We start from the raw sequence: 14,558 nt of genomic DNA, 5'->3' as shown, positions 1-14,558 counted from the left end.
CCTTCAATGGATCAGGACACACACCCTCATTGCTGACTATATCACCCACAAAGGTAAGTTCAGTCCCTCCTAGCTGACATTTGTCTTTATTCAACTTCAGGTTTGCCTTGAGTGCCTTGAGTCTGAGGAGAGAAAAAGATATAAGAAAGCTTGAAAATTTGGCCACTTAGTTTAAGATTTTATGCACTATGTGATCATTTTAAAGCTGAATATTCATAAGGAGTGACAAACATGCTGTGCAATTGTGAATTCATAGCCTGTACCTCCTAGGGTCTAGTGATAACAGGGTGGTAAAAATGCTATTTCTGCATCCACCACTGTCTAAAATCCTTAAAATATATACTTCTAAGAAATCACTCACTCTTCTAACCCTGAGAGTATATCCCCAAACTGCTTGATTTCTCCTCGCAGCACAGAAATATGATCTCAGGAAACAAATAGAAACTTCTCTAGATTCCCTTAATTACAAATGTATTCTTCCATCAAGGGAGCTAACATTAGTATACAAAATTCTAGATGCACAATTTACTGTATATAATAGCAAAAGGCATATTTAATCCTGAAATCAATGTACTTTAAATAATGGTCAACATACCATTTGTCTTGCTAATTGCACTTTGGCTAATCATTATTCATGTCCAAGAATATCCAGATCCCATTTTTCAATCTAACACCATTTAAAAAATACACTGTTTTTTCTACTTTATCTACCAATGAGAATGACGGTATATTTTTCCACAATGCATTCCCGCTGTGAACTTTGCTTCACAGAAGCATGGCTATCCTCTGCTATTTTGGATGCAGTGCTACAGCTGCACCATTCACCACAAAGTCTTACTATTTTAAAGATAGAGGAGGTGGAGTATGCTTTATGATTAACTTATCATGGTGCACAGACGTAGCATTCTGTCTTAGTCCAACTCACCTGACCTGGAACATCCAGCCGTCAAGTGTCGTCCCTCTGAGGGAGTGTTCTGCCATCATCCCGGTAGATTCCACCTCAGGACAATGTCAGGCAGACACTGCAAGAGCTGAGCACGGTGATCAGCAGTCACAACAGAATACACCCAGTTGCCTTCCTTATCATTGCGGGGTATTTCAACCAGGCTAACTTGTAGAATTCTCTGAAAAACTACCAGGAACATATCACCTGTGGAACCAGAGGAGCCAATTCACTTAACTACTGTTACACCACCATCAAGGACGCTTATCGTGCCATCCCACACCCACAGTTTGGAAAGTCGAATCAACTGGCTGTACTTACAAATATGGTGTATAGATAGAGACTAAATAGCACAGCACCAGTGGTGAGCACCAAGAAGATATGGTCAAGGGAGGTGGAGGAGCACTTTCAGGACTGCTTTGAGTCAGTGGACTGGACAATATTCAGGGATTCATCTTTGAATTTGAATGAATATGCCACAGTTGTCATCGACCTGAGTAGATCAATGTGTACCTTTGAGAACTTACCTGTCATACCCAAACCAAAAGCCATGGATGAACTAGGAGATTCGTAGTCTGCTGTGGGCTAGATCTGTGGTTTTCAAAATTGCTGATCCAGAACTTTAGAGGAAGTCCAGGTACAACATACAGAATGTTATTTTAAAAGGGAGAAAATGATTCTGATTGAAGATAGAGACAGAATTGGATGCTCTGTCAGGGTTTGCAAGTCATTACTTCCAACAAGGCAAAACTTAACATCATGAATGGCAGAGTTGTTTCTCTCCCAGATGAGCTCAATGCCTTTATGCATGTTTTGAAAGGGAAAATAAGACTACAGTTTGCAAATGCCCGCAGCATCTTCTGATCCTGTGATCTCTGTCAGACCACCTTCCAAGAGGGTAAACCCTCGCAAGCATCAGGCCCCGATGGTCTAGTTGGTAGAGCATTGAAAACCCGTGTCAACCAACCTGGCGGGGTGTTCAAGGACATCTTCAATCTCTCACTGCTGCAGCAGGTTGTCACCTGCTTCAAAAGAGTGACAATCATACCAGTGCCCAGGAAAAGCAGGCGAGCTGCCTCAACAACTATTGCCCAGTTGCACTCACATCAGCTGTGATGTAGTGTTTTGAAAGGTTGGTCAAGGCTAGGATCACCTCCTGCATAAGCAAAGACCTGGACCCACTGCAATCTGCCTATCACAACAATAGGTCTACTGCTGATGTAATCTCACTGGTTTGCCACTCGGCTTTGGATCACCTGGACAATAGCAATACCTGTGTCAGGCTGCGATGTCAGGGCCTCTGTACATTCCTCTGTAATTGGATCCTTAACTTCTTCATCAAGAGACCACAGTCTGTACAGACTGGAAATACCATCTCCTCTTCGCTAACATCAACACTAATGCACTTCTAGGATGTGTGCTTAGCCCACAGATCTACTCTCTCTCTCTACACACACACATGACTGTGTGGCTAGGCACAGCTCAAACACCATCTATAAATTTGCCAATGACCCAATTATGGTCATCAGAATTTCAGATGGTGTCGAGGAGGTGTACAGGAGTGAGATAGATCAGCTGGTGACAAAACAACAACCTTGCACTCAAATCAGTGGACTTCAGGGAAAGGAAGTTGAGAGTACACACACTAGGCCTCGTTGAGGGATTTGGGTCCACCATATTGATGCAACTACAATGAAGGCATAACAGCAGCTATACTTCACTAGGAATCTGAGGAAACTTGTTATGACACTAATAACACTCACAAATTTCTACAGATGTACTGTGGAGAGTATTCTAACCGATTGCATTACAGTGTGCTTTGGAGGGGCCACTGCACAGAATTGGAAAATGCTACAGAAAGTCGTAAACTCAGCCAGTTCCATCAGAGACACGTGCCTCCCCAGCACTGAAGACACTTTCAAAGGCCAATGCCTCAAAAAGACGGGATCCATTAATAAGGACCCCCAACACTCAGGAAATGCCCTCTTCTCATTGCTACCATCAAGAAGGAAATACAGGAGCATGAAGACACACACTGAATGTTTCAAAAAGAGTTACTTCCCTTCCACCATCACATTTTATTGGTTCACTGTTTACAGTATTTACAGACACACACACATATACATATATATTTATTTATGCAATTTATAGTTTATTATTATTATGATTTGTAAAATGCTGCTGCACAGTTAAGTACATTTCACGATATATGCCATTATAGTAAACCTGATTTTGATTCACAGAGCCTATCTTTATCCCTCTGTACCCTCTTTGAATACTTCTCAATTCCCATCTGAGCACTTAGTGTTGTATTTTCAAAAATCATCAAAACATTATAGTTGGTCCTCTCGACCAAATCATTGATGTACTGTGCCTATAAAAAGTATTTAGCCCTCTTGCAAGTTTTCATGTTTTATTGTTTTACAACATTGAATCACAGTGGATTTAATTTGGCTTTCCTGACACTGATCACCAGAAAAAGACTTTCATGTCAAAGTGAAAATCGATCTCTACAAAGTGGTCTAAATTAATTACAAATGTAAAACACAAAATAATTGATTGCATAAATATTCACCCCCTCTAGTATGACACACTAAATTAGCACTGGTGCAGCCAATTGGTTTTAGAAGTCATATAATTAGTTAAATGGAGATCTGTTTTTGGAGACCTGTGTGTGGTCAAGGTGTTTCGATTGTAGAGAAAATACACCTGTGTCTGGAAGATCCAACTGCTGGTGGTTCAGTATCCTGGGAAAAACTACACCACAAAGACAAAAGAACACTCCAAGCAACTCTGTAAGAAGATTATTGAAAAGCACAAGTCAGGAGATGGATACACAAAAATTTCCAAGTCACTGAATATATCTTGCAGTACAGTTAAGTCAGTCATCAAGAAATGGAAAGAATATGGCTCTGCTGTAAATCTGCCTAGATCAGGCTATCTTCAAAAACTGAGGGACTATGCAAAAAGGGGAGTAGTGAGGGACCTAAAACAACTCTAGAGGAGTTACAAGCTTTAGTGGCCAAGATGGGAGAGACTGCACATACAACATTGAGCTTTTTGGCCATCAGACTAAATGCTATGTTTGGTGTAAGGCAAACATTGCACATCATTAAAAACACACCACCCTTTCCGTGAAGCATGGTGGTGGCTGCATCATGCTGTGGGGATGCTTCACTGCAGCAGGCCTTAGAATACTTGTGAAGATAGAGGGTAAAGTACATGCAGCAAAATACAGGGAAATCCTGGAGGAAAACCTGATGTAGTCTGCAAGAGAACTGCAACTTGGGAGAAGATTTGTTTTCCAATAAGACAATGACCCCAAGCATAAAGCCAAAGCTACACAGGAATGTCTTAAAAACAACAAAGTTAATGTCCTGGGGTGGCCAAGTCAGAATCCAGAGCTCAATCCAATTGAGAATTTGAGGCTGGACTTGAAAAGGGCTGTTCACTCATGATCCCCATGCAATCTGACAGAGCTTGAGCAGTTTTGTAAAGAAGAGGTGGGGAAAAATTGCAGTGTCCAGATGTGCAAAGCTGATAGAGGCCTATCCACAAAGACTCAAGGCCGTAACTCCTGGTAATGGTGCATTTACTATGTACTGACTTGACGGCAGTGAGTAATTATGCAATTAATTATTTTGTGTTTTATGTTTGTATTTAACTTAGATCACTTTGTAGCGATCTCTTCACTTTGACACGAAAGTCTTTTTTTGTTGATCAGTGTCAAAAGAGCCGAATTAAATCCACTGTGATTCCGTGAAACATGAAAAAAAACATGAAAACTTCCAATGGGGGTAGGGAATACTTTTTATAGGCACTGTAGATAGTGATAAGCTGAGGTCCAAGTGGCAGCTTCTGTAGTACCCATGAGTTACAACCTCCAAACCAGAAAATTGCACATTTCTTCCTTGGGTTGCTATTCCAAATCCATATTTCACCCCAATCCCAAGGTTTTTTAATTCTCTTTTTGAACCTCAAGTGTAGCACCCTGTTAAAAGCCTTCTGAAAGTGCAAATACACCACATTAATTACTTTGGCCTTGTCAGTGGGACTGGCTACAAACTCAAAACATTCTAATTGGTTTGTCAAATATGCTGGCTCTTTCATATATGCCTGTCAGCTCAGGGCTATTGTTATATTCCAAGGAACTTGTTACTAGACCCTTCAAATAGATACCAGCATTTCCCCCACATTTAAAGCTGTTTTTTTCTGAAGCTGCATTCAGTCTTTGGAGATATTTCTAGTACTCCTGGAAGTTTAGAAGATAAGAACTAATGTATTCGCTTTGTCTATTATCATTTCTTTTAAAATCTTGAGATGCAGCTTTTCTCCCCAATATCTTTATTTATAAACTGAAGTTAATTTATTTTACTCACAGTTTCAGAGATGAACTCCACTATTTCCAATGGGTTTTACTTCCAAAAATGCAGACAAAATATATTTATTTAATTCTCTGCATTTGCTTAGTTCCTAATATGATTTCATCCTCTATCTCAGTTTGTAGCAGATCCCCATTAACTTCTGCTAATAGATTCTTCTGTACATATTTATTCACGTTTTTGCAATCTGTTCTTGTGTTTCATTTCCAGGTTCCTCTTGTTGTATATTTCCCTTTTCTATCATTTTTAATGCCGCTCTTTGTTGAATTCTTCCTACTTGCTTTGTTTAGATTTAATTCTATTGTTTCATGTTGAATTTAAGCACCGCCAATGTTGACATAAAATTTTAACATATTATGATCACTCTTCCCTGAAGGTCTCTTACGTTGTCCCAATCATTAGTGTCTTTTATGGAAGTGTATAAGCTTTATCCTTTGATATAATATTATCTTAAACTTACCTTGTCCACAAACTTTCCTGTTTTTTGTGTTATTTGTTTTGTAAAGTCAAAGTTGAGTTTATTGTCATTGTACAAGTACATGTAGGAACAGGTGCAATGAAAATCTTATTTGTAGCGGCATCACAAGCACATAGTATCATATAAGCAGATTCACAAAAGACGCAAGTTAAACAGATAATACATATATATAGTTCATCTAAACTAAGTATTTTCAAATGTAAGCTGTTATCTATTTAATATTATACTTTTCAATGTGCAGTATTGTGCAAATGTCTTAGGCACTTATATATAGCTAGGGTGCCTAAAATGTTTGCACAGCACAGTAGAAATTTTAATGTATTCCACTGTACTGCTGCCACAAAAAAGAAAGCAAATTTCATGACATAAGTGAGTGATGATAAAACTGATCCTGATATGGGACTCTAATGTGGATTGAGAGTGAGGAGGAGGCAGTAAGTGGGGAATTGTGGTTGGCAAAAGGGGAAGGGAGAGGGGAGGGAGTGGGAAGCACCAGAGAAACATTTTGTAATGATCAATCAACTAGTTATTTGAGATCAAGTGACCTTGCCTGGTGTCTCAGGGCAGGGTGAGTCTGTCCCTAGCACCCCTTCTCTGCCACCTGTCCCACACCCACCCTGAGGCACTCCACTCTCACCATTTCCACCATCCTTTGATCCCACCTGATTTACAAACTTGCTCACCACTTCACATTGACAAATACAGTACTGTGCAAAAGCTTTAGGCACCTTACTCAGTATATATCTCCAAGACTTTTGCATTGTTCTGTAGTTTCCAAATTTACTGAAGTGGGGATATGTCCCACGCATTTATATTTGCATCATTTAGATTTAATGCTATTATTTCTGGTTGAACTTAAAAACTGTCAATCTTGACATAACATTTCTGTAATATTATGACCACTCTTCCCTAAAGGTCTCTTAATTACTAACATGCCAATTAAACTTTTCTCATTGGCCTAGTATGTACAGCAAGTGGTAAAACTGCTCAGACAAGCAAGTTAGTCATCAGTTTTATATTTGTGTGCTGTGCAGTTTAGGAGATGTTACTGATTTCCAATGTGGCAGCCTAGAAGTTACCTGGAATAGGCATGTTCAGACTTGAATTGCCCTTTACTTCAGCATTTTGTCCTTATTTCTTTCAGGAAGATAATTAACTGCAGGCAGCATAGAAAAAAGAGCCAAGGATACTGAAGTCTCCCTCCCACTTTTTGTGTAACTTGCTGGAAGTGTTGTCCACAAAGAGCTCAAAGCATTGCTGAGGATCCGTACCACCCCCCCCCCCCCATCCCGTAACCACTCCCCACCCCCCATCCTGTAACCTCTTTCACCCACTACTGACAGGAAGGAGGTACAGGAGTGTCAGGACTAAGAATGTCAGACTTGGTAGCAGATTCTGCCCTTAGGCTATAAGATTAATGAATACCCTGCCACCACCAAGGTCCTGTCACTAGGACAGCAAACTGTTTATTGTTTACCTGCGCTGTGTATTACATGCATTTTGAATTATAATTTATTAACTTGTTTGTGGTAATATTTTGTTTTGTGTGCTGTATGTTATAGATGTTTTGTGGGGGCACCATGGTCCAGAGGAATGTTGTCTCATTTAGTTATATATAGTATATGTACGGTCAGATGACAATGAACTTGAACTTCAGCTTGATAGGTCTGTTGACAGACCCTTGTGAAGTAAGCTTTCCAGAATTACAGTTTTTCTGACAGTTCTAAGGACATTTGTTTTCCCTGAATATTCAGGAGTAAAGGCTTAAAAGTCCTCTTCTGATACAGTATATTGAACTGTGTTGGTATCTGTCGATTCATCCTTCTTCATTTTCTCTAAGGCAAAATAACGTTAGATTATCCGAAGGATGGCTGAATTCCAAATAGGATGCAGGGAAGCAGAAATGACTCAGCAAGCCTTCTGTGTTTGCAGAACAACTAACATTTCCATTAAGTCACCTTCAGTAACAAAAAGAAACTTGTTCCATAAGAACTCAATGGTAGGTTCAGACCCTGTGTGTAGGATAAAATGCTTGTCTTATACAAATTCAACACATTCCTGCATATGTTCACAGACTGAGGGCATCTCATGACAATGATACAATATAGATTACTAATTGATGTCAGTGTACTTAGAAATGACTTTGAACCGTATGTTTATTTCAGAAAAGATTTCACAGAACATTGGCTGGACTCCTTGGAGTATTTACACTCACTTTGATTGGCATTTGCAATAAAACAAATCCCTGACTTTTGATGCCAAGCCTGTAGAGAGGCCATAACTTGTCATAAGCGATTCTACAGATGTTGGAAATCTTGAGAACACACTCAGAATACTAGAGGAACTCAGTGGGTCAGGCAGCATCAACAGAAGGAAATAAACAGTTGACGCTTTGGGTTGAGGTACTTCATCAGGACTTATGAATTCCAATAAAGTGTCTCAGCCAAAATTTTGACTTTTTATTTCCCTCCATAGATGCTGTCTGACCTGCTAAGTTCCTCTAGTATTCTGTGTGTGTTCTCAAGATTTGTTGTGTGTATGCTGCTTATAATTTGCACTCTAGTTTTGTGGATCTAAAAACTAAGATAAAATGATCCAACATGCAGAATTTTTAATATTTCTTCTGGACAATGATTGTTAGATTGGGTTTGTTACCCCTTTAAGGATAGTACTATGTGGCTAATTGTTCTAAAGTTAGAAAAAAAGTTTTGCAAATTTTCAAATGTCCTTGAATAAAAAAGGATAGATTTTGTATGACTCAAGTCTGATGTATGTAAATATGGAAATGACTTAAGTAGACATTAAGGATCTTCACTAAGCACATGAGAGATCATTCAATAACTAAGGAAGAATGGTAGGAACATTTACCCAAATTTATGTTCAAGTACACTTGCTGGCCAATATAAACAACTGGAAGAATCAGAGATCAAAGTGCGTATCTGTAAAGAAATATGCCCAATTATCCAAAATTCAGAAATCTTGATAGTTCCCTGTCCCTGGGTGGGAAGCCAGAAAGAACTCCCTTAATAGTTCTTATATCAAACACACTACATTCATTTCTTATGCACTTTCTGCTTTCTTCTCAGGATTATAGAGGTTTATAGCACAAATCAATGCTTTCAGGCCAACTCTTTCATCAAGCAATGCAAAATTAATCAATTTTCTCAATTGTCTCGGGTGTAGCTATTCACACATCATCATGCTACTTTCTGTGTAGTTTGAGAACTTTTGTGAACTGTCTTCATTTTGATTGTAACTAAATTGACCATCCTTTGAAGAAAACCCAAAGCTGAAATGCTGGAAGAACTCAGCCAGCCAAGCAATATCTAATGCACCATTTTTTTTTTAGAAATACAGCACAGTAACAGGTCTATCAGGTCCATCAAGTTAGTGCTGCCCAATTATATCCATGTAATCAATTAACCTACTAACCTGTACGTTTTTGGACTGTGGGAAGAAACCAGAGCACTCAGAGGAAACGCACACAGGCAGTGGCGGGAATTGAACCTGGGGTGATGGCGCTGTTATAGTGTTATGCTAACCTCTACAGTACTGTGCCACCCCAATTCTTGCCAGTGACTCTTCCCAGTAATCCAAAATGCTGAATTATTCCAGCATTTCTGTTTGTACTTCAAATTCAAGCATCTTTAGATCTATTTGTTTTCCACAGCGTCCATTAGCCTTGTTTATAAGTGTCTCTCTTGGCTCTCTCTACCTATGTGTTTAATCTTCTTAAGTGTATTCATCCCTATGTCTTAAGTGCATTCATTATCTCAGCTTTAAAAACCTCCTTGATCTTTTATCAGTTATATCACAACTTAAGTAGGAGAATATCTACATCAACCTGATGTTTTCTTTGTCTCTATATCCTTGCAGGGCAGCAGGGTGGAGGTATATCTCCACCAAAGAAGGTAGAAGTTCCTCCTTCCCTCTGCTAGCCTTGGGAAAGGTGTAGCACTTGCTTAGCCTCCCCACATGAGGTCATAGGTGTCATAGTCCTGGCTGGCATTCACCACCTTTTCCCTGTCCTCCCTAACTGGTCCTTAATTCCCACACTTGATTCCCAATCTTTCCCAATTCCTCTCAATCACCAGCACCTGGTTTCCATTAGCCACCAGAGGATAAGACTCAGACAGCTCCGGTCAGCCCTTGCCAGATTGTTGGTCAACTCTCAGAGAGAGAGGGGAACCTTGCTCCAAGACTTCAACCCTGTATCTCTTTGTAAACCAAGTCTCCCAGGTCCTGACTCAGTCTGGTCCTGATTCTACACTCGTTAAGGAGATTCTGCCTCCGCGTCGGAGTCCTGCACTTGGGTTTGTTTTCCTGCCACGTCCCTGTCACAATAGGAGCAGGCGATGGATGGTCATATGGGCAGCTGATGCATATCACAAGTCCTAGTTATGTGACCACTGACATCAGGCAAGCAATCTCTGAAGAATATTGATAATGGCTGGTGTCGCCCATCTTGTAAAGACACTGCCCAGAAGAAGGCAATGGTAAACCATTTCTGTAGAAAACATTGCCGAGAACAATAATGGTCACAGCTAGAGAAAAGAATAAGTAATTAAAAACAGATGGAAGACCATGTCATACAACATGAAATATAGAAACGTAAAAAACCTACAGTGCAATACAGGCCCTTTGGCCCACAAAGCTTTGCCGAACATGTCCTCACCTTAGAAATTAAGCATGATGATGATGATATCCTTGCACTGCCAGTTTATAAAACAGTTCAAACTGCAAAAACTGCCATCTAAAGTCCAATAGTGTGTGAGGTAGGGTTTATAGGATAGTCAAACTTTTAACAACTTCTTTCAAACTGTAGCTTTAAGTCATTAAAGCAGAAAAGTGTGGTGTTTCAATACGCAGAAAGCAATTGTATCTCCAAGACTTTTCAGAATCCAGTCAGTATTTTCAGGCATCAATTCTTTCTTTTCAATCAGAGACGAAATGAAATCTCTGCAGGAAGCCCTCCAGAAACAGATCAATGAAGCTGCATTGAAAGCAGAGAAACAGCAGGCTGGGGTAAGCTGTCACAAGCAAAATGCGGCTGTTTATTTTCTGAATATGGCTCGAAAAAAATGTAAGAAATAGTGCTCTTCACAGTAATAAAGCAAGTGTGTTTATTTTGCGCTCTGCTGTAGTAGTTGGAGCTCTGTAATTTAATATTGCAGGTCTGCTGCTGTTACAGATCAACTTCTTAAAGGCTGAGGTGGAAAGGAAGAGCAAGCTGATAAAAGATTTACAGCAAGAGGTAAGAACTTGTATAGCTGTGCGTGACTTCCTAGGGGTATGAGCAAAAGCCGGAGGAGAAGGAAAATAATTTGGCCGAAGAGCCTGAGTCTAAATGCTGAGTCTTACATAGGTGGTTGACCATGATTGATTCAACATTCATTCCTCTTAATATGGCATTACAAGGTTAACTATTTCCAGTTTTGTATGAAATTTTAAGCTGAATAAGTGTATTTCTTTTTTTTAAAAAACCTTGTGGTTTAACTTTTGGTAAAATGTTGAATTTAATTATTTATTGGGGGGGGAATATTGTCACAGAAGTAAAATGTCACTGCAGAGATCTGAATGAGTCACATTTTGCTCAGGTGTTTTGATGTCACATTTGGTCTGAATCATAGAATTTTTATAGCACTGAAAGAGTCCACTCAGCCCATTCTGCTTGTCCTGGTGAACCACTGGCTTAGAGTTTGGACTCGGGCGGTTTTGATGGTGATGTTCACATTGATGATTGAAGAACATTGATGGGGCTTAAGGAAAAAGATTATTATAACTTTATGTTTGCAGTTGTGGGTGCGGATTGGCTGCTTAGTTTTCACCCCCTCTACCCCCCCCCCCCGTTAGATAAGAATTGAAAAGAGCATTTATCTGCTCCTCCCAGTTTACTGGCCCCACAGAATGTGAAAATTAGCGCACTTCGACCATGAATCAGACCTGAATCAGGGGAATCTGAGATACCTTCACATATAAAAATAGCATTACAATTTTCAAGGATTGATCACGGGTATCCTTTACTGCATTCCAGGCAAGTACATAATATTCTAAAAATGTTCCAAAGTTCAGATAAATATTTTACAATACTGTTCATACTAATCTCTAATAGAATGTGTTAAGATAGAGTTGGATGAAAGGAAAATAAGGGAGGACGTACTTGCATTGCTCTTCTGTATTGGAGGAAATACTTCTAGAGTTTCATTATTCCATTAACACACTAAGAGAAGGGATTCAAAGAAATGGAGGTGGTGTTTCTAAAATCTAATTGAAAACTGACCGAATATGAGTGTAGATGATGGCTTCGCTATGCAATGTTTTTGAAACTAATCCACGCAGATAAGTTACTAGCTGTAATTGGTCACATTATTTGGAGTTCAGATTTTGTGTGTATGCACGAAGTTTAAGGTAAGATATTATGTGGCTGAATCTGATGGTTTACAAAGTCAACTCAATTGATCAGGAAGGATCTTGAGATTTGAAAGACAATTTAAAGATGCAAATCCAGAAGGCTTAATTGGTTGCTTCTAAACCTTTAGAAATATTGAATGCAAAATGTACTCTGATAAGGAATTAAATCTTTTATATTTTGAATCATAGAATGTCTGCTTAGTATAACAAACAGCAAGGAAAATAAACTACAACTCCACACACCATCACTTAATATATCGCTAAAGGGAAATAAGAAATGGGCAGTGATTTGTCAGAGATGGACTCCAGAGACAAAAGTAGACAAGGCAGAATATTCCAGTGATATAGCCAGTCCACAACCCATGGTGGGAAATTATAAAACTTTACGTTCACAAGACACTTTTCTAATATCTGAGGAAATTTCCCAGTGGTCTGTGGAACTGGGCTCAAAGTATAGTTATTTTTGGGGCACGGAAATGCATTCGAGTAGATTTCAACTCCGCCAAGGTGCAGATATCCATCCTGGAACAATTTACCTCTGATAGACTCGTAGACTTGTACAGAATGGAACAGGTGCCTTCATCCATGTCAACTGACGTGTCCACTGAGGCAAGTTTAATTTGCCTGTGGTTGGCCGACAACACTCTAGATTTTTCCTATCAGTAAATCTGCCCAAATATTCCAAATGTTGCAATTATATCTCCTTGCACCACTTCTTCTGGCAGCTCAATCCATATGCCTACAATCTTTTGTGTAGACACATTTTCTTTCAGGTTCCCTTTAAAACTTCCCCTCTCACCAGGAATCAGTGCATCCAATTTTAGAATCCCCTACCCTGGTAAGAAATACACTGTGACCATCCATTTTATTTAAGCCCTGTCGTGATTTTATAATTTTCCATGTGGCCCCTTTCAGCCTCCTTCACTCCAGGAGCAACAGTGCCAGCTTAGCCGATCTCTCCTGATAACTCAAACTATTCAGTCCTTGTATCCTCATTGTGAATATTTACTGCACCATCTCCAGCTTAATCACATTCTTCCTATAGTATGGTAATTAGAACGGCGCACAATGTTCCTAGCACAGTACAGCTGTATGAAATGGCCCATTACTCAGTGCCTTCTCTGATGAAAGCAAGTATGCATATACCTTCCTCACTGTAAGCTACCCACAAAACTTTGACAAAATTCTGTAGATGTGCGGTGGAGAGTATATTGACTATTTGCATCATAGGCTGGTATGGAAGCCACCAAAGCACTTGAATGGAAAAGCCTAAAATAAGTAGTAGATACAGCCCAGTCCATTAAGGGTAAAGCCCTCCTCACTGTTGAGCACATCTACTTGGAATTCTGTCGCAGATCATCACAGATCCACCATTCAGTCCATGCTCTCTTCTCCCTGCTGCCATCAGGAAGAAGGTACAGGAGCTTCAGGTCCCACACCACCAGATTTAGGAACAGCTTTTACCCTACAAGCATCATGACATATGCCAGTGATATTAAACCTGATTCTGACTCTGATCATGCTCTTGAACCAGAAGGGATAACTTCACTCATCCCAAAACTGAACTGTTCTCACAGCCTATGGACTCAATTTCAAGGACACTTCATCTCATATTCTTGATATTTAATGTTTATTTAATTATTAATATTCTTTTGCTTGTTTTTTGTTTCCTTTTTTTTGTTTTACTGTGAATGCCCGTAAGACAATAAATCTCAGTTGATATAACTGAACCTTGATAATAAATTTCCTTTGAACTGAATAAATTTCCCTTGCCTCTTTCAGAAAACCATATACTACTACCCCTCAGTCACTCTGTTTTACAGCTCTCCTCAGGAACTTGACATTCATTGTGATAAAAACACTCTACTTTTCTGGGTTCAAAATGGGATTAATATCATATTTCATCTGTTATGCTAAAGCATTTAATACATATTCTTGGAATTTTCTGGAAAAGCCAAGAGCCTCAGGTCACTTTCTCTTCAAGGGTGGTGAACAGAAATCTCAAATAGTTGAATTTCTCTGTGCACATCATAAATGCATTATATTTCCACCTAGCACTCAATGGAATTTTGAAGCTTGGTAACCTTGAATCTCTAATGTTAGTTTATTGCATACTAATAAATCAAAGCCTAGCTAATGTTGACACGTTGTGATGAAATCTAAATCATGTTTATGATAATTTAGATTGCACTCATTATCAGTTTACTGATTGAGAACCTTGTTATGGTACTAGTCACTGCACACTAATGCAGGGTGATTCAAAGACTGTTAATCTACCTTCATATGTAAAACTAAAACCATACACAATAAATCCCACTCTAATTTTCTATTGCATACTAGTACT

General features: G+C 39.3%; 1 protein-coding gene across 2 annotated transcripts in view; it reads left to right on the top strand.

Annotated features, from left to right (window-relative positions):
• The window catches only part of luzp2 (leucine zipper protein 2), a 405,480-nt gene that overhangs the window by 222,852 nt on the left and 168,070 nt on the right, over positions 1-14,558 (top strand). For both annotated transcript variants that reach the window (XM_073049725.1, XM_073049724.1), the window contains exons 4-5: positions 10,747-10,828; positions 10,995-11,057. In XM_073049725.1, the coding sequence (XP_072905826.1) occupies positions 10,747-10,828; positions 10,995-11,057 (145 nt within the window). The remainder of the gene's footprint in view (positions 1-10,746; positions 10,829-10,994; positions 11,058-14,558) is intronic.

Source organism: Hemitrygon akajei, chromosome 6 (genome assembly GCF_048418815.1).
Source record: "Hemitrygon akajei chromosome 6, sHemAka1.3, whole genome shotgun sequence".
Classification (NCBI taxonomy): Eukaryota; Metazoa; Chordata; class Chondrichthyes; order Myliobatiformes; family Dasyatidae; genus Hemitrygon; species Hemitrygon akajei.
This window is presented reverse-complemented; position numbering and strand designations above follow the sequence as displayed.